Source organism: Passer domesticus, chromosome 16, assembly GCF_036417665.1.
Source record: "Passer domesticus isolate bPasDom1 chromosome 16, bPasDom1.hap1, whole genome shotgun sequence".
Classification (NCBI taxonomy): domain Eukaryota; kingdom Metazoa; phylum Chordata; class Aves; order Passeriformes; family Passeridae; genus Passer; species Passer domesticus.
The window spans coordinates 9,512,797-9,538,972 of NC_087489.1; the positions used below are offsets into that span (position 1 = coordinate 9,512,797).

The 26,176-nt window shown below is 47.3% G+C and overlaps 1 protein-coding gene across 1 annotated transcript in view; it reads right to left on the minus strand.

The window, feature by feature from the left end:
* The window catches only part of COL20A1 (collagen type XX alpha 1 chain), a 51,600-nt gene that overhangs the window by 8,281 nt on the left and 17,143 nt on the right, over positions 1-26,176 (minus strand). Inside the window, exons 14-31 of the mRNA XM_064391693.1 lie at positions 25,117-25,240; positions 24,053-24,192; positions 23,337-23,466; positions 22,667-22,809; positions 21,463-21,595; positions 16,377-16,519; positions 15,662-15,791; positions 15,098-15,154; positions 12,140-12,178; positions 10,234-10,372; positions 7,912-8,054; positions 7,464-7,573; positions 6,622-6,780; positions 4,611-4,688; positions 3,889-3,975; positions 1,705-1,758; positions 787-882; positions 233-286 (exon numbers count right to left, since the gene is read on the minus strand). Of these exons, the coding sequence (XP_064247763.1) occupies positions 233-286; positions 787-882; positions 1,705-1,758; positions 3,889-3,975; positions 4,611-4,688; positions 6,622-6,780; positions 7,464-7,573; positions 7,912-8,054; positions 10,234-10,372; positions 12,140-12,178; positions 15,098-15,154; positions 15,662-15,791; positions 16,377-16,519; positions 21,463-21,595; positions 22,667-22,809; positions 23,337-23,466; positions 24,053-24,192; positions 25,117-25,240 (1,959 nt within the window). The remainder of the gene's footprint in view (positions 1-232; positions 287-786; positions 883-1,704; positions 1,759-3,888; positions 3,976-4,610; positions 4,689-6,621; positions 6,781-7,463; positions 7,574-7,911; positions 8,055-10,233; positions 10,373-12,139; positions 12,179-15,097; positions 15,155-15,661; positions 15,792-16,376; positions 16,520-21,462; positions 21,596-22,666; positions 22,810-23,336; positions 23,467-24,052; positions 24,193-25,116; positions 25,241-26,176) is intronic.

Sequence of the window (26,176 nt, forward strand, 5' to 3'; positions counted from 1 at the left end):
ACATAGAGCTTTAATACCATCATATCCAGCTTCCAGCTAGGTCTATCTCTCTTACACCAGGTGACTCAGTTTCCCTTGGGAAAGGGATGGCAGTCCAAAATGAACAACAACTTTTCAGACTTGCTTAAAGTAGTTAACCAGGGGGAAAAAAAAAAAAAAAAAGAAAAGAAAAAAAGTGGGGCAAATCTTTGAAATCTTTGGGACAAGTAGAAGGAGTGGTGTTTACCATTACCTGCATGCCAGGGATTCCAGTGTCTCCTTTCTCTCCTTTAATTCCTGGTGGCCCCTTGGATTAAAACAGAAGCACACAGTTGGATGTGTGGCAGAACCCTTTAAGGCAAAGAGCATCCTGCTGCTCCACATGCATGTCCCAGGTTGTTCCTGCTCCCTGCAGTGTTCCAGGGTAATTTACAGCCACAGCATGTGCGCAGGGATTCTGCCATCCCAGACATGTGGCAGCCCTTGCCACTGCTCCCTGCCAAGCAATGATGATCACTGGAAAGAGAAATGCCTGAATATTCATAGGATACCCTGAGTTGGAAGGGACCCCACTGGGCTGCTGGAAATAAAAGCCCATTAAGGAGAGTCCGGACAAAAGCAGGCTTTGGCCAGAATGATTAAGTGCAGGGCCTCATCAGCATAAACCACTGATTGTCATCTCTCCCTCTGCAGCTGTTCAGCTGTTGGTGATGTAAATACATAAATCACAGCACTGACACCCATTTCTGACAGGCTCTAGCTGTGAAGAGCGAGTGACAATAAAAGGCAATGGAAGAGGTCACATACCACAGGGCCCTGAACTGTGATTCCTTGGGAGCCTGGAGAGCCTTGCTGGCCACTGGGACCTGCTGGTCCTACTTGTCCAGGTGGGCCTGGCTCACCCTGAAACCAAAGACAAGGAAACAATCCTGAGGGAAGGAAGTGGATGGTGCCTGCTCTCCTCATGGGCTGCACTGCACAGCCTGGGTCAGCATGAGCCATCTACAGGATTCAAGATTAAATTAGGGCACTGAGGGCATCTCCAACAACCTCAGCTGCCTTTGTGTTTTAGGTCCAGGATTTTGGTCCATCTTTCATGAGAGCAGACAGCAAAGCTGCAGAGGGTGTTTTGCAGAGCACAATTCACCTTCTCAAGCAGTTATTACTGTTATTCAAGGTGGTCAGAGAGCAAAGGGAAACCTTCCTTAGCCCATTTCTGAGATCTGTGTCCATCCTCATTCCTTCCCCCAAATCCTTGCCCTGCAGCCATGCTGCTTTCCCAGATGCCATCCCAACAAATGGGAGCAGTGGCCTGCTCTGGCTGTGCCCTGTGCTGATCCATGGAGCTGGGAACACTTGCACCAGGGTTTGCTGAGTCCCCAGGGCTGGGGGATTCAGACCCAGCCATTCCTCATGCCCACCTCAGAGCTGTGCTCCCTCTCTGCCTCCCTCCTCACGCTGCTCTGCCCAGGGCAGTACCAGTGTGTGTGGTCAGGAGATTGGCAGCACAAAGCCAGACCCTGTCACAGCACAGCTGCTCTCAGAGGACATTGCTGACCACGTCCAGTGCATTAATTCAGCAAAATCAGGCTCATCATCTCAATCTCCAAAGCCCAACTGAGCATTTAATTAACAATAAGCAATCCCATCCTCCTCTGTGTGTTGTCAAGACTCTGTTCGGGCTCAGCTTGGTGCAGAGAGATAATCCCCAGCCTAAGGACTCACCTTGGGTCCTGGCTCCCCCTGCTCCCCCTGAGGTCCTCTCCTCCCAGGGCTGCCCTGCCAGTGGGACACAAAGAACACCATCACATTTATTGCACTGCAACCAGGAGCCTGGGGGACAGAACTCTGTGCACTTCACTGCCCCACACTGAAAAATGTTTCCTGCCCCACAGAGCTCAAAACAATTAGAGACAAGAAGAAAATTGATTGAGTTGTCCAGGAAATGTGGGAAAGGGAAGAAGAAAGTAACAGTCCAGTCCCTCCATGACCAGCACTGGGAACACAGCACCTATTCCCAGCAGAGAGAGATGAAGTTTAACCTGTTTAACCTCCCTCTAACTTCCTCTGAGTGGATCCATGCTGAGACAACATCTCATATGCACTTGAGAAGGAAGAAAAGGGGTGCTCACATCTACACTCCTTTGTGCTCAGGTGGGTTTCACACTCTCCACCTGTGCTGAGGTCAGGGACAGAGCTGGCTCTGGGAGACCTGGCTTAGCTCTGCCTCTGCCAACTCTGGGTGGGGAGAAAAAACCAACCTCCTGCCATGACCTCATTTTGTGTGAATTTTTGACATCTTAATCTGAACGTTGCTATTCTTGAATCCAAAATAAACCACGTGGATTTGAATTGAGAAGCACAGGCAGGGAACTTTGGGAAAGGTGCTTTCAGAAGTGCCCAGAAACTCATTTCATAAGCCAGCTGGATCTAGTCAGACACACTCATTAAGGACAGTGATAAATACAAGGTGGGACATGTCTTGCTAACTGGAATTTTAAAAATAGCAGTGAGTGCTGTTGTAACTGCAGCAAATTACCAAGGGTTCAGTGGTGTGAGCAGAAGGTTATGTGTCAAAACCCGATTTCCTCTAATGCTTTAAAGAGTCCTGCTCTTTAAGGAGTTGTCTGTGGAGATGCTTAAACCACAGGGCAATATAAGCTGCTAATTATGCACTTAGGATATTGGAGCAAACTGTGACAGTGGAGTGTGCTGTTAATTAAACTTCCACCGGAATGAGCAAGTAATTACTCTGCAATGAAGCACACTCCTTGCATGGAACTGAACTCACAGTTAAACCACAGGTCAGTGCAGGAGGTGATCTGAGACCTTTTCACTTGAAAAAGGAAGCAAATATTTCCATTTATGGTTATTTTCCAGGAGAAAAGTACCTGGAGTGGTTGAACTGAGGTTCATGGACAGGCTGTCTGTCAGGTTTCAGCTGGCTTGTGCAAATCAAATATTCTTCCCCAGATTTTGAAAAAGCAAATTTTTTTTATAACTGCTTCCTAGTGTTTGATAGGAATATTTTCTCCTGGGGTTTAAGCCCATGACAGCTTTCCTGCATCCGTAAGGGATAGGGCAGAATTTATGCCCTTTCTCCTGAGCACACTGCATATGTAGTGGCTGTTTTCTCTTCCCCCCATTTCTTCAGGGTTTTCTTGCAAGTGACATTCACTGAACAGAAAGAGAGCTTTGGGGACAGACAGGATAACAAAGTCTCCCCTTTCTCTTTACACTGTCCACCCACACAGACACTCACAAGGCTCCAATTTAACACAGGATCCAGACTGGAAGATTTTTTTGGTGAGTTGTTTTTTTTCCTTAAATTTACAGAGAATTTCAGAGCCTCCAATCCATGAAATCTCTGCAGACACTGAGGGTGACCTGTCCTCCTCTCCTAAGAGGATTAATGTGGAACCAGGCACTGCTCAGCCTGTTCCCAGCTGCAGCTGTTGCGCTGCCAACTCTCCATCTCCCCTCTTCATCACCATCCAAAATCCAAAGGGAAACTCTCAGCCTTGCCCTGGAAAAGCTCCTTGAGTTAGGATGAGAGGAAATGGCCTCAAGTTGCAGCAAGGGAGATTTAGATTAGAAATGAGGATAAAACTTCACCAAAAGGGTTTTGTCAAGCCCTGGCACAGGCTGCTCAGGGCAGGGGTGGAGTCACCATTTCTGCAGGGGTTTAAAAGCTGTAGATGTGGCTCTTGGGGACATGGTTTAGAGCTGGGCTTGGCAGCCCTGATTAATGGGTGGACTCAATGATCTTTAGGATCTTTTCCAACCTGAACGATTCTGTGATTCTAAAACCCCACAGAGCCCCAGGAGTGTTACCCACGTGCCCAACATGCCTCAAGAGATGGAGCAAGAGCAGCACCTGCAATACACGGGGTGGGAGGGTGAACTTACAGGGGGCCCTGGGGGTCCTGGCAAGCCCGGGCGCCCCGAAGTGCAAGAACAGGCAGGAGCCAAGGTAGGGCAGGTGTCCTCATCCCTCTGAAATGAAATCAGGCCAGAACCAGTCATGAGCAGCTGCACAGTAAGAGCAGGATGGATCATAAGTACAACATTCAGTGTTTCAAAATTCAGTCTTTTACTGGAAGAAAAGCAGATTTTTTTTCCTACTCCACTGAGAGATTTTTGTCAGTAATCAAGTTCTTTATCTTTTCTGTTGAATAACAAATGTAGACAAAAAAAAACCCCAAAACTATGAACCAACCCTGCCTGCAATGTGCAAAACACATATTGGAAGATAATTTTCTCCTTTCTACCTATTTATACACCCCACATAGCAGCTCTCTGTGTGGAGAAGAGAAGTGAAAGGAAGAGTGGGGGATGTTGTGCCTCGGGGCTGAGATGGCAGCAAAGCTGTAGGAGTGCCAGGGCTCCTGGATGAGGTCGTGACAGGAAAAATATGCACTGCACCAGGACTGGAAGTTTTCACTCTTTTTGAAGCAAATATAGTTTTGTTTGCTTCACCAAGAAACACACCGATGTTATTCCCAAGAGGAAAAAAAATGCTTTCCCTCTTAAGTCTATCAAAATCATTTTCAGTGTCACTTCAGTGCCATGGGCTTGTCCCATCCTCCCCAGCCTCCTGTCGATGAGCAGAGCAGTGCCCCTTGCCTTACCAGCGCTGGGAGATCACAGCATCTGTCCTGCTCTGCCCCTACACTGCTGCACAAGATCTGCAGAGACTGCAGCTGGAACTGGGGGGGAAAAAAAAGAGTTTGATAAGAAAGCAGCATTGGCTCCCACCACCCATCACCAAATCTTATGAATTTCAAGTGATAAAAATAATCTTCAGGTATGATTTGACAGGACTCTTCTGTCTGATCTCAATTATAACTGTACCCCAAAAAAGCCACAACATGAGAACTATCCCCAGACTGAGTGTTCCACAACTCCTCAGGTCTCTGTCTTGCTGAGCAAGTCAACAAAGCAGCTTCACATCATGTCTCAAATTTACTCACAGCCCTGCAATAGCAGCAGGTTCTCAACTAATTGGGCTTCACCGCCACCAGAATGTGAAAGCAAACTTTGATTCGCTCCCCTTGGGGGCATGGGGAGAAGGGTAAATGTGGCAGCAGCATTTCCCAGGGCAGGGATGTGATCCCCTCCCCAGAAACCCCAACCAGTCTCTCACTGCCTCCCTCGCAACAGCCACATCTTCCCATTCTGATTAACAAAAAAGCACACACTGCACAAAGCCAAACAAAATAATGAGGCACAGATTAATTTTTCTTGCCTTGACACCATTTCTCTTTTTTTTTCTTTCACTCCATGCATTTAACAAGGAGAGAGCTGTACAGCCGAGGGAGGGTTACAGATATGGATGAGCCCTGCAGATCAAGTGGCATTTAAAGATTTCTTAAATTAAATAAGGTTCCATGATAACCAATAATGAGGCACTCTGTCTTCTCAAGGACAGCAGAGCTGTGGAAGATGTGAAATGTTGCTGTGCTTGAAAGGCAATGGGAGTAGGGATGGCACAAGGCTGTTTATTATTTGGCCAGACCTGTCTAGCTGAGCTGCTAGCAGAGAGAATTTGGGAGGGACAAGGAAAGCACAGATTCCTGTCCTGGTGGCCACAGGTTTTGATCAAATTGCCAGAGAATTTATTTAGGAAACAAGTAAATACTGATTAAACACACTGTCCCCTGGTGTGTTACACAGCAGACTCCATTTCTTACAAAATTCCACTTTTATTCTGGGTGTATCCCAGACCTCTGCCTCTCAGGTTTCAATTGGGGATGCACATGAGACAAAGTGTTTTTATGGTGCTGCTTTGAGGCAAGGGGAATTACAAATCACCTGATGAGCCATTTTCCCCTGGACTTCTAGATCTAAAAGCAGGGCCAAGGAGCAAGATCTTCACGTCAGTGGTGAATGATTTCCTACAGCCCCAATAGAACCTTGTGGGTATGAACTTGCCACTGATTCCACACGTAATTAACACTCCTGCTTTGGGGAGTAAGAATGGAACACACAGACAGAAGAAGGGTGGTTTTGCCTTGAGGACTGTGCACAGGCCAGGACACTGAGTCCACACATCCCCTTTTCCTCTCCCCTTGCAGGGAGCAGCTCCCTGCAGAGCTGTGTGGAGCAGTGAGCACACACCCACAGGCCAGCACTCACTGCTGGGTTGGTGGTTTTGGTTTTTTTTCAAGTAGGAGCTGATAAAGAGCCTCTCTACTGGAGATTATTTCCCCCCTCATTTGTATTCAGACAGACAAATCCAAACACACTGGAGACCGAGGCACACCCAGCTCTGCTGCCTGCAGCCACCAGCATTTCCCAGCATCGCTCAGTGTGGGCTGATGTGCCCAAGTTCCCTTGCAGAAGCAATTCCCAAACCCTCCTGTCTGCTTCAGCATCCCAGCGCAGGAGCTGTGCTGCCCCAGCCCCAGGGGATGCAGCCAGCAGAAGGCTCCTCTGGGACACACTCCTGCTGCCATCCCCATCCCAGTCCCCACACCAAGGCAGGAGGGACAGAAACGCTCTCCCAGTGCTGGAAAAGCTCATTAAACCCACAGGGAGCAGCACAGCAGCGTGGGCAGGGTTCAGATGAGGGTGATGTGGCACTCCTGCCCGTGTGCCACCCCGGCCAGCTGCAGCAGCAGGTCCCATCCCAGGACTCACGGGCACGGAGCCGCTCCGGGGCCCTCTGGTGCGGGTCACCTTTCCCAGCATGATGAAGCCAGCAGTGGAGATGCTGCCCAGGGTGTTGAGGGGCTTCTCTGCTGTTTTCTTGCAGTCCACATAGAGCTTGACCTTGAAGTGGCTCACGGCCACGTGCACCTGGGCAGCAGGAGGACAAAGCCATGTTGGAGCTCTGTGGGGGATGAGGGGGTGTCCTACCACAGTAACACCTTCTGCCCCATGCCCAGCCTGCTGCTGGCACAGGTGGGTGATTTTAATGAGTGAATGGGTGGCGGGGGCTCAGGAGTAAGTTTTAGTATGTGCTTTCCCCTGTTATCCCCTCACTTCTCCTTGGGAGAAGCCTTGCTGGAGGTGAGTAATGAACCTGCCCACAGAAAGAGCTCATTGCTCATTTGGGTGCAATCCCTTTTCTATGAGGACATAGATAGCCAAATCCCCACCCTGTTATGAGTGATAAAGTGGCTTTCTCACAAAGCTGGGTTCCCTTTTCCTTTAATCCAGAACTAAATTGTTGCAAAAATTCTAAATTCTAAAAGAAAAAAAAAAATATTTTTCAATTTTTTTCCTGATTATAATGAGCTAAAAAAAACTTCCATTTTTGAGTCTGGGGGGAAAGGGAAAAATCAATATGTGGAAATCATATTTTGATCGTGAGATCCACCTGAATTCTTTACAATTATGAATTTCAGCATATCTAAGAGGTTGGCCATTTCTCTGGCAATCAGGAGGCAAAGCATTTGGATGATCACCCCTCAGTTTGAATGATACTCCCTGACCAGAGTGAGATCATGAGCCACATTTCTCCCTCTCTTGATAAGGACCTTATGAAAGCTCCCATAAAATATCTTCTTCACTTCCTGCTCGTCAAAGGAGACTTCCTGTAAATCAGCCTTGTAGTCATGATTGAAATAGGTCAAGGATTTCTTACTGGCTGCAGGGAAAATAGGAAAAATAACTTAGAAAAAGCTTAGAAATTGATTTCACATATATATACAGTAGTAAATAATTAGCCTTAAACATGGTGGAAGATTTCCTACTTTCAAGAAGTACTTCTAAACAATGGAAAAAATATGTAAAAATAAAGAATATGCTCCAAGTAGAATAAAAATTAAAAATTGCACTGGTCAATTGAAAGGATGGCAGCCATGACAAAGCTTCCCAAGAAACTGCTACTGAGTAAGGAAACCATCAAAACATTCCAAGTGAGTCCTGCTGCTTGCAAGATGTGTGGAAGCACCCAAATTGAATGTATTTAGTGAGAAATCTTACGGTCCAGGTTAACACCCAGGAGAGGCTGGAAGTCCTCGTCTGTGACCTGCCACACAGCAAAGGGCTCCTTGGGCGTGTCGGGCAGCAGGCGCAGCAGGATGACGATGGTGTGCTCGGGTGGGATGGCAAACAGGTGGACGTCACTGGAATGACACAAAGCAAGGGGACATCGCTGATGTAAACCCCCAGAAACATCCTGCAGCTTCATCCCGGTGTTTGCTGGGAAGGGGGGGGCTGGCAAAGAATCATAGAATTCACAGAATCACTGGGTTGGAAGAGACCTTCAAGATCATCGAGTCCAACCCAGCCCCAACACCTCAACTCAATCCTGGCACCCAGTGCCACATCCAGGCTTTGTTAAACACATCCAGGGATGGTGACTCCACCACCTCCCCGGGCAGGCCATTCCAGAAATTTATCACCCTTTTTTTAAAAAAAAATTTCCTAATATACAACCTATATTTCCCTTGATGCAGCTTGAGACTGTGACCTCTCGTTCTGTCAGCACTGCCTGGAGAAAGAGACCAACCCCACCTGACTACAACCACACTTCAGGAAGTTGTAGAGAGTGATAAAGTCACCTCTGAGTCTCCTTTTCTCCAGGCTAAACACCCCCAGCTCCCTCAGTCGTTCCCCAGAGGGTTTGTGTTCCCAGCCCCTCACCAGTCTCGTTGCCTCCTCTGGATGCGCTCGAGCATCTCAACATCCTTTCCAAACTGAGGGGCCAGAACGGGACTGGCTTTGCTCCCAGGAGATGATGGTGGCATGAACAGAAAGAGCCTGGACCTGCAGTGCCTGGACAGCTCTGTGGTGAGTGATGAGCACCCGTGGGGCTTCTCCTTGTGCTGGGGGATGCTCAGCTGGAGCACTTGGTGTCAATCCATCACTGCCAGAGCTGCCTCAGGGAATGCCAAGCCACAGCAAGTGCAGCCTCAATGTTTCTGAGAGCTCAGTGGAGGCTTACAAAACATCTCTGCCAGGTTCCAAAGCACTCCCCCAGGTCTCCTCTTCAAGGAGGAGGAATAGTTGCTATATATCATGGGGTAAATCTTTAAACCTTGGCACAAAACTCTTGGCTTAGGGGTGTGGTTTAGTGGCAGACCTGGCAGCATTAGGGTAATGGTTGGACTTGGTGGTTCTCCCAGCCTAAATGATTCTATTATCCTAAATCAGTGTAAATGCCCTTCAGGGATAAGCACTGAGCCCACAGAAAAGCCCCCTCTGGGTCTCCACAACCAGCTGCAGGATTTAGGCTCAGCAGCTGTGAGAGGATACAAGGCAATAAGGGAAGGTCAAATTGGTTTTGCCTGAAACACGCCTGTAATCTGAAACAGGACACATTGTCATGGCATAAACACAACCCATCAGGCATCTTTGAGGACTGATTCACAAATAATACAAGTTTTTTTCTTCCTCACTCAGTTTCTGAGGGGTAGTGTCCTTGGAGAGGCATCTATAAGAGCTGAACAAAAGGATTTGCCCATCATTTCCTGAGTATTTAGACCAAAGGGTTCTCTGAATCTCCCCCACTCTGTTTACTCTAAGAAGCTTTGCCTCTTTAACTAAGATTAAGCAGAGTCAGTGGCTCAGTAATTAGGCTTTAAACAAAGTAGCAATGAATGTCAGGAGTCAGATCACTCCTGATTCATAATCATAAAAAAGGAATGAGGTCACAGGAGCTGCCTGGCTTGCTTGGGACCCTGTGGAGAAGCTTCATATGCAGTGGAATGAGGTCAAGCCACAAGCCAAAGCTAATGGTTATTCCCTCTCATCAGCGCAGCCCAGGCTGCAGAGAGCAGCTACCAGAGTGATATTTTATAAAAGCAAAGATCTCTCTCCAAACGAGAGAAATTTGAGAGAAGGGATCGAAGATGAAAATGTGACCTCAAACTGCCATCCCTGAAATGCAGGTGGCTGTGAACAGAATGCCTAAAGACTGGTGCAGTGTCCATGCGTGACATGATCCTCATGTCCATCACAGCAACTAAAAAGTGGGGAAAAAGTGATTTTGTAGAAACCAAAAACAGCACTGTGAAAATGTTTGGCTGTACAAATGTATAATAAATACTATTGTGTCCCCTTAACTTTTACATGACACCTCATCTTGAGGAAAGCCACGGGTTTGTTTTTATTTATTAATACATTAAGTAAAAACCCTCTGGCTATTTTTTTCAATCTACCAATGGTTTGATTTAGCTCATCATATTTATAATTTCATTTGGAAGTTGCCAGCTGGGCTGCACCATTCCTCCCCAAAATGACCTTCCTTTGCTGTGCTGAGGCTGAGGATGAGGATGGCAAGAGCCAGAGCTCTGCTCCCACCTGGTCCTCTGGGTGAGCTGAATGTCCCTGAACAGGGTGAAGGTGCGGGAGCCGCTGAACACAAAGGGCTCCATGGCCACGCCTTTAATGGAGGAATATTCCTTCTCTACCAAGCCAAAAACTTCCATCATATCAAATCCTGGAACAAAGGAAAACAGAGAAATCAGTGGTTAGGCAGCAGTGCAAAAGAAACGTGTTTGAAGAGCAGGCTGAATTAGCACAGAGAAGGCAACAGGAGAAAATGCCCTGCACGGCACAACATCAGCTTGAGTGTACCCCTCAAATGGCAGCCAAGGAAAAGAAGAGTGTGTGCACATTTCTTGTAATCTCTTCCTCTTGAAGGAGAGTGCACAAAAGATGGAGGCTTTCACAACTGTGTTTTCAAATCTTCAGGATGAAAAAAACCCCAATGAGAAAGATGTTACTCCAGCGATTTCTTCCTTTCAACTACACACAAAGTATTATCTTCAAAAGGCATGGAATCAGTCCAGTAATTGCTAGCAGGGAGAGAAAATGATTTCTACTCTGAAATGCCTTATGTGTAAGAGACAGAAAAAAAATAGGAAAAAAACTTTAAAATACAAACTTTTCCATTTCTCTCTATTTTCAGGAGACACCCAAGGCTGACCTGCCTTGTGTGGGCTACAGAGATTCTCCTCTGACACCTCTGACACTTTCTCTGGCTCATGCAGCTTCATCTCTCTCCCCCAGCTCATCATTAAAGCTCCAAGTCATTTTCGTTTCAGTTTTTTGTTCAGTAAGACAAGATCTCGCCATTTGGATTCTGTTTGAGTTTATCTGAGTTTGCAGCAGACTGGGATGAAGGAAATGGTTCCTTCTTGACCAAATAGAAGGGCTTCATTTCAGTGTGGTGGTTTCAGTCTGGATTCCCTCACCCCTTCACCATTCACAATCTTCTGCAGTTTCTTGGCTTGAGTTTTGATTTCGCCTGGGGGTTGGCCCAGGGTGTTTTATTTCATTATTTTTTCATATCCCAGCAGTACAAGGGAGTTTGCCAAAATAAATGACCTACTTGAGGGCCATTTATCTCTGGTATGGAGCTGCTGACACTGAGACTCCCTTTAAAATGCACAGGAAGAGAAGGCTTGAGTCACAATTAAAAACGTATTGAAGTATAATCCCATTATTTTCACTGATTCATGGAATCACGGAACAGCTTGAGCTGTAAGGGACCTTAAAGATCATCTAGCTCCATGGGCAGGGAGCAAGATCAGTTTGCTCAGGGCCACATCCAGCCTGGCCTTGGGCAGGGTGAAGTGACTCAGCTGTGGAGTAGCCAGACCTGAGACCTGCAGCCCGTCCCTCAGCTCACCTGTAACTCAGAACTCTGGGAAGGAGGTGATACCCCTCTCTAAGCAGAACTCACTGCTGCTCAGGAAGAAACACTTGCAACAAACCCAACAGCAGGAGCAGCTCTCGTGGCACAGGCAGAAAGGGGAAATTGCTGCCCCCAAAATCCTGAGTGCAGAGAGCTCCTCGGGCAGCGAGACCTCCTCTGGAGGATGCACAGGGCATCCCAGGGACTGGCTGACAGGTTTGGAGTTTGATAGTCTGAGGAGCCTTTGTGAGTTAGGAATTCAAATCGTCCTGGAATTCAAGGGCTTCAATGTTTGAAGCTTCACCTCTTTAAGGCTGGTGAAAATCCTGGTGTTAAGCACTAACAGCCGAGAGCAGGAGCTGGTGGAGCAGCAGAGCATAACAACTCAGGTACTGCAAAATATTCTTCTCCCTGATAAAAAACATGTTCCAATTTTGGGTCTCACACTTCTCCCCCTTTCCTTGGGACATTTTCCCCACACTCAGCTCTTGCACATGTCTCCAAATCAAGCCCAGGCAATGTTTTCAGTGTTTTCAGCAGCACCAGGGCTTGGATCTGCTACTGTACCTCTTATGGAACCTTCCATGGAGGTGATGGTGGGGCAGGCTGTGAGAACAGAACAAAAGAAGAAAATTATTAGAGGGGGGAAAAAAACCAGCAGGGGATTATGGAAGCAAAATGAGCACAGTTCCTTTAGATAGAGCAAAGGAAAAACACAGCAAAACTTAGAAAATTCTGCAGCTTCATTCAGAGCTTGGACTTTAACCTTGTTTATATATATATGGAGAAGGAGAGAACTGATTTTTATGCAAACATAAAAGTTGTTTCCTGGCTTGCCTATCGCCAAAATAAAAATAGTGTCTTTCATCATCAAACATCTCCATGATCACTTTCTTTTGACTAACTCAGCTGGCACCTGATGATATGCAATATAAGAGAGCATCATTTTGGCAAGTTTTTTTTAAATCAGACATCAAAACATTTATTTTTGTTTTAACAGTGCCTTAGTAGTGTGGTAAAATAAAGATATATGCAGTTTCAAATTTTGTACCTGCAATTAAAAATACACACAGCAAAAAAAAAAGTATCTCAACTTGAGAGTCTGGCTTTTGATTTCTTTCAAAAAACACAGAGAGTTTTGAAAATATTTGTAGTTTGTCTTTCAGAAATCCTCTTGATGAATCCTTTGAGATGCCACAGGATAAAAACCAAGACCAGAGAAGAGATGGGGATGTGAAGCTGGAACATGAGGCACCAGGGCTGTGAGCACTCTGTTTAAAGGCTCAGGTAAAGAGGTGTTTTATAAAACAGCTCATGAATGCTATTTTCAATCATCTGCTGCCACGTAAATCCCAGGCCGTGGATGCCAGATGGAGCTGGGACAAAGGGAATGCTTGACGCAAAATGAGAAATGTCCCTGAAAATCAAGGACACTTGACAGGATGGGCTGTTTCACAAGGGGTTTACTCATTCATCAGGATAATAGAATCTAAGAGTTCATTGTACTGAGGCTTCAGCACAGCCTTGCCTTTCTTGCATCAATGCCATTTCCTACCTCAGCAGCAGCCTGACTTTTGTAAAATGTGTAAAACATTTAAGGTAGGTGACTTACTTGCCCCAAAAAACCTGAGATTCCTAAGCCTATAAGATTTTCAGTTCCTCTCTGTGAAGGAAGGACACCCAAAGCTGTGACTCTGATGGCCATGGGACCACTAAAGCCAGGATTTAAATCACAAAGACTTAAAAGGTGCTGTGACCTCTGTTGCTCCAATTGATGCTTAATTTTTTATATACCATAATTCCTGTAGAACTGTGTGTAAATCTGTGGAAGGGATCTATGGAAATGCATTAAAAAATCAGTTTCTGAAACCTGAGCCTTGCAATGCTGAGCCTGACCAGCCCTTGCATGCAGGATCTTCAATCTATACACTGCTCTTTCCCTTCTCCTTCCAGAAACCAATTGTTCTAAACCTCAGAGAATGGTTTGGGTTGGAAGGGACCCTAAAGCTCATCTTTTTCCACCCCTTGCCATGGGCAGGGACACCTTCCAGTGTCCCAGGTTGCTCCAAGCCTTGTCCAACCTGGCCTTGGCATTCCAGGGATGGGGCAGCCACAGCTTCCCTGGGCACCCTGTGCCAGGGGCTCAGCATCCTCTCAGGGAAGAATTTCTTCCCAACATCTAACCCAAACCTGCTCTTTGTCAGCTTGAAGCCACCCCCCCTTGTTCCATCACTCCACACCCTTCCCTCTCCAGCTCTGCCAGAACTGAAGCATGGTGAATGAAAAACAAAAACAAAACAAAACAAAAAAGATCCTAAAGCAAGCTGTAAACTTGCCCATTTTCCACGAATCTTTCTTGTTTGGGAGTCAGTGAGTTCACTCTGACCCTTGCCCAGGCCCCAGAGTCCCTCTTGCTTACATCCCTGGCAATTCTCCCTCCTTCCCAGCTGGCAGCTCTGGGATTGCTCACAGCTCTTTGATCAGGCAATGCTCAGCTTGTGTGAAGCCTCTCAGAGTCAGGGCAAGGCTCCCTGACACTGGCACTTTCGCTTCTGCTTTGAAGATTTTTCCCTAGACTTTCCAGCCTAAGATTCCTGCTGTCTTGTTATTTCCTTTGGTTTTTGTTTTTCTCTTCGAATCCCAGCCCAATGCAGTTATTCTCTGTTCTATGAACATTCACTCCTGGAAGATCAGATCATTTCTCTCAATAATTTGGTTATATATCAATATTGGAGCCTTTATTGCACATCCAACTGTTTTCCCAGCATTGTTACATATTGTCTCTCCTTCTTCAAAAAAAAGGTACTTTATGAAACATAAAGAATTTAGTATTTCTTCCATTGTCTTTTCAGTTCTCATTGCCAAACAGCTATATTAAATTCTACAAGGTGACTCATCAGCCTTTTGAGAGGTTGTTTTCTGCTTGAAAGTTCACAGGACTTTTCCACTGTGATCTGAACACCTCAATAATACTTGAAAACTTCATCTGCTATGTCCTTTGTTGTCTATAAACTAATCTTTTTTTTACATTTAAGCTGCCTCGTTCTTCAATCTTGACTCCACTCAATAAATTTTAAAACTGAAATTTTGCTTGGAATAGTTTCAAATAGTCAGCAAAAGCCAGCAGCACCACAATATCTGCATTGTGATATTTACTTATTAAAAACTTTTTTATAACCCCATTAATTCAACATTTCTCACTAATCCATTTCATAGTTTGCTTTCTATCAGCTACGAGAGCATATGCTCATTAAATTTAATAAGGGACTTTACAGGGAATTTTAATTTAAAACATGTCACACTTCCCTGCACTACATTTTGGTCAAGTTGTGCAGAAATCCTCTAAAATACTGTTGGTCTGTTTACTGAGCCTGGTGCTAAGAAGTTCTGTGGTTTCTGGTTGTCCTTGGGTTGTCCCCAAGGGCGTCTGCCAAGAGCTGCTGGAGCCCTCCTGCTGCTCTGCAGAGCCCACACTGTTTGCTCTGAATTACAAACCAAAGCAGGGCTGGAGAGGAGATGATTTACCCTCTGCTTTAGGGGGGACGAATCCTCGGATGGAAGGGAATTTAGACAGCACAGGAGCTGAAAGAGAAAGCAATCACAGAATCAGAAAGTTGGAAAAGAACTTAAAGATCATCAAGTCCAACCTTTGACCATAAACCTCCACGCCCACTCAGCCACTTTGGGAAGGGCCACGTCTGCTCGGTTTTTAACACTTCCAGGGAGGGTGACTCTGAATGCTCCTTGGGGAGCATTTTCCAATGCTTAACCACTCTCTCAGTGAAGAAATGTTTCCTAATATCTGACCTGAGCCTCTCCTGGCCCAGCCTGAGCTCTGTTATCCAAGATTGTGATGCCAGGCTCCAAACCCAAAGGGCCGCCAGCCCCTCACACTCATCCCAGAATTGTCAATAACTCGCATGAGTAGAGAAATTGGGGCAGGATTGTCACTTTTCAAGGCCAATATTCTATCACTGAGCAAAACCCTGGCTTCAGGCAGAGCCCTCTGGAGGTGTCCCAGCAGAGGTGGCCTCGAGGTGGCAGAGGGAGGGCAGTGGAGGAGGTGCCTGCTCCAGGTGAGCCCTGTACCTGTCCGGCCCGTCGTGGAGCTGCTCTCGCTCTCTCCCGTGTAGTGGATGGCAGAAATTGTCACCTTGTAGGCTCGATCAGGCAGCAGGGACTGCAGGGTCACACTGCTGCTTTTGCCAGGAGCCATGATCTACAATGGGGAAAAAAAACCAACAATCCCAGTGATTGGGGCTCTCGTTCCAGCTCTCACTCACAGCCCAGAGTTAGGTGGGGCTGGCTCTTGGGTGTGAGGCTCAGAGCAGCATTCCTGCTCAGCTCAGCCCAGAAACCTGGCTGTGAGCTGCTGCTGGACTAGCAATGGCCAGAGGAAAAGCATTTTCCCGTATGAAGACCTCACTATTCCCCATGGAAATGCAGCAGAAGTGCCTTATAACAGGATTATCAGCCTGTTTAAGTAGGGAATCTTTTAAAAGAATTATATTTAACCTCCCTAAGCCAGAGGGGCAGTAGGTTTATTCCCCACCCTTCTGCCTCCAAGAATTCCCTCCCCAATCTAAGGAGCAGAGAAAGCTGTGTTATTAGTGGCTTTGATGGAGAAAAATATCTCAATTATAAAAGAGCCTCAGAGTTCAAAGCAACACATCAGCAAGAAGAGATTTGTTTTTGAGCACTGATATCCTAAACCTGACTGGAGTGAGCAGAGTTCCTCTGGTGATATTGTCCCCATGGGCTTCTGGCCCAGGGTCTGTCCCCCACAAAGGAGCTGGACACTCACAGTTTGCTGGGCAGCAGCGTCAGAAACAGGGCTGTAGGTGATTTTGTAGTGCTGAACTCGGCCATCAGGAGGGGTCCAGTGCACCTGGAGGCTGCTGGGGGTCTCGGAGTCGATGAAGAGGTTGGTGGGTGGGCTCCGGGAATCTGTGACAGGGGTGGAAGGTGAGCAGCACAAAAATCAGGGAGAAACCTCTGTAAATCTCTGGAGCCAGCAGCGTTTGCTTCCAGGCCCATTTCTGAACTCTTCAGGGCTCTGCTGTGCAGGTAACAACACTCAGGACAGCCACAAGCACCCAGGCAAGAGGGAAAATAGATCCTGGGGGGATGAGGATTGCCCAGCTACAACTCAAACATTCAGCAATTCCAAGCCTAGGACACGGGGAAAATTCTTGCAAAGGTGAAAGAGTCCTGGAAGCACAAGGCATTGTACACATCATGAACAAACACCCAGGCTGCTTGAACTGGAACTGAATTTCATCAAGCTGGACAAACAGCTTTACTGGCAATTAAACCTCAGAGTTAATCCACCCTCATTTCTAATATTTTTCTGCTTTTTCTGTTCTAAAATTACTCTTAAAAAAAAAATCCCAGAGCATCCAGCACACCAGAGTTCTGTCTAGGGCTTCTGACATCCACACCCATAGCCCAGGAATGGGTCACACACAGTGCCTGGGCTACCTCCTCTTCTCTGGCCCTGTCCTAGGATGGCTGGATGGATTCCAAACAGGTGATGGGCTGAGCCAGACAACCAGAAAGGAGTTTGCCAGAGACCATAGCTGAGCAATTTTTAATTACATAAATGCATTTCTTTCCCTGGGGTCCTGCTGTGCAGCAAACTGGATCTGACGACAGAGGCTCTTCTGCTGCAGGGATTTCTCTGAGCAGAGGCTGAGAGGGAGGAAGGGAAAGGCAGAGGGGGCTAAATCAGGTCAAAAAGAGGCTCCAGAACATGGGGTTGTCTGCTCCTGGGGCATTTGCAAGCATGAAATCATGTGTCTGTCCTTGAACTCATGCTGGTGAGAAGACACAGAAGTTCTGGGCAGAAAAAAAAGAAGAATTTATTCAGAAGACACTAAAAATGATGGGTCAGCCTTAAGGACAGTCAAAGAAACACACAAGGTGATGAGGTTTGTATTCTGCACCTTTCCTGTAAGGATGTTCTGCCCACCCAGCAAAGCTTGGGGTGACCTTAAAGCACAGGTTGAGGGAAGATCATTTGCATCTTCATTGATCCTCCTTCTCTTTTGTTTAGAAAATGAGCTTAATTTTACTGAGGCTGAACCAAGATTGCAGCAGCTGAATCAGGCTGGAGGTGTTGCTGTACACCACCACAAGGTAAAGCAGAGAAGAAAACAAGAATAAAGCCACTTCAGCAGCACTTTTATCAGTCAGTGATGTATCTTTGCTGCCAGCACTGGCTGTTTCCTTCACCTGAGGTGAGGGGAGACTGCTGAAGTGAACTTTAAAGGGAGAGTTGGGAAAGTCTTTAGAGTCAGGTTTATTCTGGAAAGCCCTCAGGCCTGGCAGAGTTTGATGGCATGGATGTGACAGACAGGGGACAGGCCACCTCCTGAAGCTGCCCTGGAGGATAGAAGCATCTCTGCCAGCATCTGTGTCTTTGTTTGCCTCTTCAACCTCTGCTCCTCCACAGGAGCAATCCCTGCGTGCTCTCAGGTCTAACCAGCATCACAGGCACACAAATACTCAAATAAGAATAAAACCCTAGGCTCCACTCCATCCAAATGCTCACCTGCAATGATTATTATGTATTAACTACAAGCCATGTGTTTTCCTGCCGGGGGTTGAAGCTTCATTCCCACATTTCAATCTCTTTTGTTTGCCATGCATACTCTGTTAGGAGCAGTGCATCCTCAGTGAGGAGCTGGATAAAGAGATTTCCCCACAGCTTAGCTGGAGGAGCAGGGCACACAAGCACTTTGTAAAACACTTCAGTGCAAAGCCAGACAGGTTGGTTCAGCCCAGTTTCAGCAGCAGTCCCATCCAAACTGCCCTCTCCTTGTCCTTCAGGACCATCAAGGGGCTCTTTTCCTTTGCTCAAGTTCTTTTTCCCCAGCCTGGATGAAAGAACTCTCCCTCGGTACAAAAGAAGGTCCTTGTCTGATTCTCAGCAGGACCAAAGCCACCCCTTCCAGCATTTTCCAATAATCACCATTCAGCAACACCTCCATGTCCCAGCAGGTTCCTTCAGGAAAGCATCATCTGCACTCCCAGGGCTTGCTTGGGAGGTTTGTGTTTGAAGTACCACTAAAGATGTTTATTAGTATGACAAGTGATCACTTTGAAAGCCTTTGGTCAAGGATAAGGACTTTGCTACACTTGCCAATTTATAAAACAGACTGAAAGGAGAGCTCAACTCAAATGAGAATTCAGTCTAAATAGAACAGAGAGAAAAAAAGAAACATCAGAACCGTGGGTAAGCGGCACATTTTGACAATTTTGTTGTCTGTGGGAAATACATCAGCATGCTTTTGTTTCTGCTCTGCCTCTTGGAAAGTCTGCAGGGAAAAGTTTGCTAACTGGGTTACTGAAAAATAATCCCAAACTTTTTTCTTTCCTCTAGTCAAAACAAAGGATTTTAAAAAATCCAATTTCTCCAGGACAAGAAGGGACCTGTACCGTATTAATGTCTCCAAATTTTCTTTTCCAGCTAAAGCTACTCACTGTTTTTTAGTTCATAAAATGACAAATCTCAGACCATAACTTTGAAAGAACTTTTTCTCCTACCAGAAAGACGAGTGACCTCATCCCTGTCCTTCCAAATGATCCATCACAGTGATGATTGGTTGTTGGTTTTTATAGGATGATGTTTCTGCTGACCTGTATTTTTTGAGGGATTGGTGTCTGCAGGGTCTCATGACCATAACATATTTGCTCTCAAAATGGGTGTTTCAGGTGAGACAAGACGCATAACTGGTCCTGAATAAAATGGACTTGGTGTTTTTCCCTCACCCCAGGGGCAGAACTCGGTTCCATTTCACAAAACCGTAGGCAAAGAGCATTGCTCTGCCCTGGCAATTTTTTCCTTGACCTTCAAAGAAGAAAGTATTCCAGGGAGGCTGAAGGACAGGGAGAGAATCTTGTGTTACCAGTTCCTGCTGAGTTTCACTTCAGCCATTGCCCTTAAACTTCAGCATTTCTTGGAAATTCTACCAAGATATTTTTAAGAAAAACTTCATGACTTGACCTATCCTTACATAAAGGGATGTTGCCAAGAGAGAAAAAGAGAAAAGCAATGATGAAAGCAAAAGAAAGCACTTCCTCCCTCCCTCCCACAAGCTCCTCTAGCACACACTTTTGGTATTGTGCAGCACAGCCTGATCAATGCTGCTCACCACCCAGCAACCCAAAGGCTGCCATCCTGAGGAGAACCAGAGAGCTTTCATCACTGTTTCACCCTCACAATTCCATTTTCTAATGAAAATTAAGGATGAGAGGGCTCAAAAATCAGACCAAGAGGTCTGGGTTTTCAGCTAACACCAGAGATTTCCATGCTGTGTCTGAATGAGTTGTTATCCACCAGCTCTGATGTAGATCAACACCTCTGGACATCCTGACCAGGCACAGTACAGGTGGCAGCTTTGCTTGAAACACTGAAGATTTGAAATATAACCATATCCCAGGGGATCCCAGAGTCCTGCCTGGTGCCACATCATCCCATACATTCATTGCTCAAGCCTTCAGCAATTTTCTGGCATCCTCAGGATTCCCCTGACCTGCCCCAGAGCAGCTCTGGAAATCACCAGCCACCCCTTCTGTGCCACTTCTCTTCTGTGGGCACTTCTTGCTTTAAACACTAGAAAAGAATTAACATCAAAACACTGATTTCACCTGCAAATCTTGGCTGGGAGGAGTGTGGCAGTGCCCTGACTGCTCCTGCAAAGGGAGCAGCAGCACCCAGGCACTGAACCCTGTGCTGGCTGCCCAGCTGCACACCTGGCTTTCTGGAGAATTCTATTCTCTTCATGCAGAAGGCAGAGCCTGACAATTCCCAAGGCTCCTGCACAAGGACAGCAGCTGACAAGCAGAAATCAAATTGCTTTCCTTGCCCTGCTGGGGTGCCAGCAGCAGCAAGAACTGCCTTGTGCAAATGTGCCTAGAAGGGCACTGTCACGTGTCATTTTGTTGGGCTGAGAAAGCTCCTCTGACACTTCATAATTCACAGCTTAAAACATAGTAATTAATTTTCCTACAGCCTCCAAACAGCTCTAATTGTCCTCTTGTCATCATATATCAGTAGGATGCTTGCTTTTCTTTTTTCTTTGCCATATGCAGCTCCAAGGTACTTGTCTGAGGTAGCTTCCTTTTAAAAATGGTTTTATTATTTATTATTAATAAAACCTGAGCTTCTTATTCCAAGATTACCACTTACTTCAAGCTTCATCAGCTCAACATCAGCCTAAATGAGTTTATTCTGCAGAGGAGGAGGAGATCTGAGAGGGGAGGAAAGACTGCTGTGCTGAAGTGTTCCATTCACTTCCAACAAAGCCATTTTACAGCAATATTAATTACCAGGACCTGTGGGAGTGCCACTTTTTAACCTCATATCCTTTTTAACCTCATATCCTGCCTGTACAAAGCCACATTTAGACAATGCTTCCAAGGCAGAGCGTGCCTGCAGGATTGCCTCCCAAATGTGTAAATGCCCTCAGTGAGCCCAGCTCAGCAATGACAGAGCTCAGGAAACCCTCACCCTTCCTCCAGGCAATATTTTATTAACAAGAACCATTGCTTAGACAGCACAGGGACACGTTCAGCTGGACACCTCAGAATTCATTTCCATCTATGCACTGCACCGAGGCAGGGGAGGGATGAAATGTGTTCTGCATGGAGGGATTACCAGCTGTGCACCAGCCTGATGTGACTGTCCAGCCTCTCGTTCTCAGAACAGACTGAGAGCATTTTCAGGCAGAAGCCTAAAGATCTCTATCTTTTTTCAGACATTTGGGGTTGTGTTTTCAGGGCTGGAGGTGACCAGTCTGAGCTGCAGGTGTGTCTGAGCTGAGTTGTGAGGGATGCCCTGCCCTGTCTGTCATCCCTGGGCTGTGATCCCAGCACTGGCCACTTACTGGTCCTGTGGTGAACAGAAACGGTGTCACTTCGAGCACCATCTTTGTAGTAGGCCCAGATGGATATTTTGTAGTCAGTGTTCTTCTGCAGGCCAGACAGGACAGCTGTGGCCACATTTCCAGCCAGAGAGAGCTGCAGAAGGAGAGGAGAGGGGTCAGCCCCACTGCCAGGCATCCCCAGGCTGGTTCATGCCACCCAGGTGCCTGGCTCACAGGCTGTCCCTAGGCACAAATGAGTTAGCACTGGGCTTTGGGGCCAGAGTTTGGGGTTGCACATGTGTAAGCAAAGGCAAAATCCCAGCTGTGAATAATTCAGAGCAGATGCCTGTGCATGGCAGCCCAGTTGTGATCAGCAGCTCCTGCAGCACCACAACACAGAGCTCTGACACAAGGCAGTGCCTGCCTGGAGCAGAGTCCCTCTGCTGAGTTTCCAGCTTCTAGGGGAGCTGGGGACAGAAACCCCCCCAGAACCCCTCTGTTCCAGCCCAAATGGAACTTATTTGGTCTCACTCATTGCAGGAGAGACTTGGGTATTAAGCCTAGGTTTAAGCTGCTGTTTGACCTCATACTGAAAACAGGGGCTTCAGATGGAAGAGGGCACCTGGTCCATCCCTGCCACACCTGCACCAGCTCTGTCTCTGGTCATTCTCCTCTGTGTGCTCCTTACTTGGACCTCGCCCTTCCCAAAGAGCAGTATCCCAAAAGAATCAGCACTTCCTAGCACTGAGGAGAAGAGAAAATGCTTCACCTCCTTAGAAGCAATACCTCCAGCTATAAATACTTGAGTGCTGTCTTTTTCTTATCCACAACATCTTGACATTGGGGACTGGTGATCCTCTGCAACCCCAGATCTTTTTCTACTGAATTGCTTCTTAGCTATTTGTTCTACATCCTGTATACCTATGGTTAATTATTCCTGCCTAAGCTTAATACTTTCTGCTTGTCCCTATTAAATTTCATCCTTGAGGTTTCCCAGAACACTTCTGCAATCTTCCCAGAGCCTGCTGGACTCTGCCCTGCTGTCCCTCCTGCTCCCAGCCCTCAAGGTGACTGCTCCACTGAAAGCCAGACCCAGGAGGGATCCTGCTGAGCTGCTCAATTGCTGGGGTGCATTTCCCTGAATAGTTTTCCACAGCTCTCTGCCACTCCAGCAGGTGAGCTCAGAGCCAGCCCGGCCTCCCCAGAGCTGTGTGTGGGCTCGTACCTCCTGAGGCTTCTCTCCACTGGCTGTGCTCCACTTGATCTGATAGACAACCACATCGGAGGCAGCCACAGCTTCCCACTGCAGGCGGAGGCTGTTCCCAGAGAGCTCGGTGACCTTCAGAGCACGAGGAGGGGGCACCTTCACTGAGGGGTGCACAAGGAACAGGAGCTGGAGTGCAGGCTCTGACAGCCCCTTGTCAGAGCCAAGGTGGGGAGCAGATGGCTGGGGAGCAAAGCATCAGCCAAGCAGATGTCTGAGACCAGCCTGTCTGTCGCTTCTTCAGGCCCATATGACAACAGTCATCAGGACAGACAGGGGTAAATTATTTTTAAAGCCCTAATTAAGACAGGTTATCTCGTTTATGGGGAGCACAGATATCACATCAGTTTTGTAAAGGGAAGAAGACTAGCAGGGCTCTCAAGGATGCAGAGGTTAGTCATACATCTTGCTTTTCTTCATTTGCTTCTTTTCTTTATCCCTTCCACCTCATTTTGAGCATAACACAATTGGACATGTTCCACACACAAAGAACAGCAGCCATCTGTGCTCTGTGCAAGAGTTTTAGCCACGAGCTGCTGGGGCCAGTCTGCAAAACATCCGAGTTCAGAGACACACAAACCAACTTTGTCACCTCCTACTGAGACCAGAAGTGTTTCTGTTCCTTACTTACAGGTGGTGACATTGCCAGTAATTGGAAAGGAGTCCCCTTCATCGTACGTGGATCTGACACTGATGAAGTATTGTGTGAGGGAGGACAGAGGTCGCAGGACAGTGGATGTTGCAGTGCCAGGAACTTCCACCTGCAGTGGGGGAGTTGTGTGAGTATGGTAAGAGACAGGCTGATACTTGGGCTTGTTCAGCCTGAAGAAAGAGAGACACTTTATTGCAGCCTTTCAGTATTTTAAAGGGACCTTATTTAGGGACTTGTTTAGCAAGACCTGATGCTATAGGACAAGGGGTCCTGAGTTTAGACTAAAATATGTAGATTTGGATGAGATATAAGGAAAATTTTTACAACAAAGGTGGTAAAACACTGGCACAGGTTCCCCAGAGAGCTGGTGGATGCCCCATGCCTGGAAAAATTCAAGGCCAGATTGGATGGGGATCTGAGCAACCTGATCTAGTTGAAGATGTCCCTGCTCACTGTGGGGGAATTGGACTAGATGGATGGATGATGTCCCTTCCAGCCCAAACCATCCTGTGACTCTAGAGTGTACATCTGCAGAGAGCTCAGAGGTGTTGATAACTGCAGCAAAAGCGCCCATTTCAGAGTTAAAACTCCGCCAGCACACAAGCTCTCCCTGCCCCACGCCGCTGAGGGAGAACAGGGCGTTATCCAACTTCCCAAATTTCTTTTCCTCCCCCCTTGAGCCCTTGAGGACTCACCTGTCCAGCGTTGCCCCCTCTGCTAGAGACGTAGGTGAGGTGGTGAGCGCGCACGGCCGCGGCCGCGGGCTCCCAGCTGACCCGCACGGACGCGTGGCTCAGCTCCGAGAAGCTCAGGTACCTGGGAGGACTCAAGGCCACTGCAACAACAGTTAGTGACAGCACTCCGAGCCTGCACAAAGGAAATGCCACCCTAAGAGCTGCCTCCTGCTGCTCCTAGATGATCCCGCCTTGAACTAAGAGGCTCATTCATTACGCAGGAAAATATTCCCTTTATTCACTGTGATGCCTGGGGAAGGCTGACCTAGAACAGAGGCTAGGCAGAATTAAAGAATAAAGTAGGCATTTATTAAAAGGCCTCCATGGTTGCACCTTGGGCAGCACAAGAGCTCAGCCAGGGCTACACCCAAGATGAATCAAAATGGTCACAAAATGCACAATCGGTCACGGAGCCTCACACTTTTAGAAGTTCTGCTCCATTTGCATATTGGACTTAATTGTCCAATTACAGCTTTAACTTATGAAGTCCCATCCTCCTTGTTTTTCTCTCTTCAGTCCATTGTTGTTTATGCTCTTGGGCCTGAAATTTGGATAATTTTTCTTTGGTCCCCAGCTAGAGAAGGAATTGTTTTGTTTCGCTACTCTGTGAAGAGAACTCACCAGCCCCTAATATGAAGCTCAGATCTACACACTAAAGCAGTACAGAATCAGAAAAATACAAAAGCTAAAACCTGAGGCAAAACTACCACATGCAGGGAGGTTATGAAGGGCTGCTGCAGATTTAGGTGAGGAAACAGCCAGATGATCACCATTTCCCCCACAGACAACAAAGACTCCAAGGAACCCCTCTTTCAGGGGTCCTTTATTACCAGGGGAACACCGCTCCTTTTTCACAGCTTACCCTGCAATTAGAAATCCCCTTGGGGACCAGTATTTGCTTCAGATCCAGCAGAAAAGGCAGCATGTGTACAAACCACATGCACAATATGGGAAGCGCCTCACTGAACACATCTCTCCTGCCTTGAGTGTTCAATAACAGCTCAGTAAGCAGCAGCAGCACTTACAGGTGGTTTCCTGGATGCTGGCTGGATCACTGGCATCTTCCCCATACATGGCATACACTGCCACGGAGTACCCTGTGTTGGGGGACAGCCCCTGCAGCAGCACCTCGGGCTGGGTCACCTTCACCTGCCAACAGAGAGGGGGTTTGGGGTACCCTTCAGCTCTAGGGTACCTCCCAATGCATTTAAAAGAGCAGGACCTTACAGAGACACAGGTCAAGGACCCTTTAGTTACACGTAGGGCATATCTCCACTCTAGAATGGTCTTAGAATCATAGTATCACAGAATATCCTAAAATGGAAGGGACTTGCAAGAATCAGCAGAGTCCAAATCCAGTTCCTGAACAGGAAAACCCCAAGAACCCCACCATGTGCCTGAGAGTGTTGTACATATTCTCTTTGACCTCTGTCACCCTGCTGCTGTGACCATCCCATGCCCACCCACCCCCTGGGTAAGGAACATTTCCTGATATCCACCTAAACCTGCCCTGGCACAGCTCCAGCTGCTCCCTCGGCTCCTGTCACACGGAGCAGAGATGGGAGCTGCCCCTCCCTTCCCCTCATGAGGACACTGCAGACCTCGCTGATGTCTCTGCTCATTCTCCTCCAGTCCTGCCCCACCTGGGCAGGTGCTCTGCAGCGCTCTGCCCCTCTGACACCCAGCCCCTGGGACACACAGCACCTCCTCCGAACCCTGCTCTGCAGAGCCCCGAGTCTCTCACACCAAAACGCTGCTCTGGTTGGATTTGGGGGCATTCAGAGCTGCGATCCCGCTTTTCTCAGGCCCATGGGAAGCTCTGGCAGGAGCGCTGCCGGGCTGCTGCCATCTGCTGCCAGCACAGCACGGGCACAGCCCCGGTCCTGCTGCCTGCGAGCGCAGAAAGCCACCACGGGGACACTGGGGAGGCTGCACCCATCGGAGCACGGTTTATGAGAAGATGGGAACATTTTAATGCTGGTTTTGCAGACATCCCATAGGTCTGGTGCATTGTACTCTTGCAGGGAATAGGTCAGGTAACTGTGGAAAAGTTTTAGCATGCTGAAGTGAAAATTTGAATGTTGG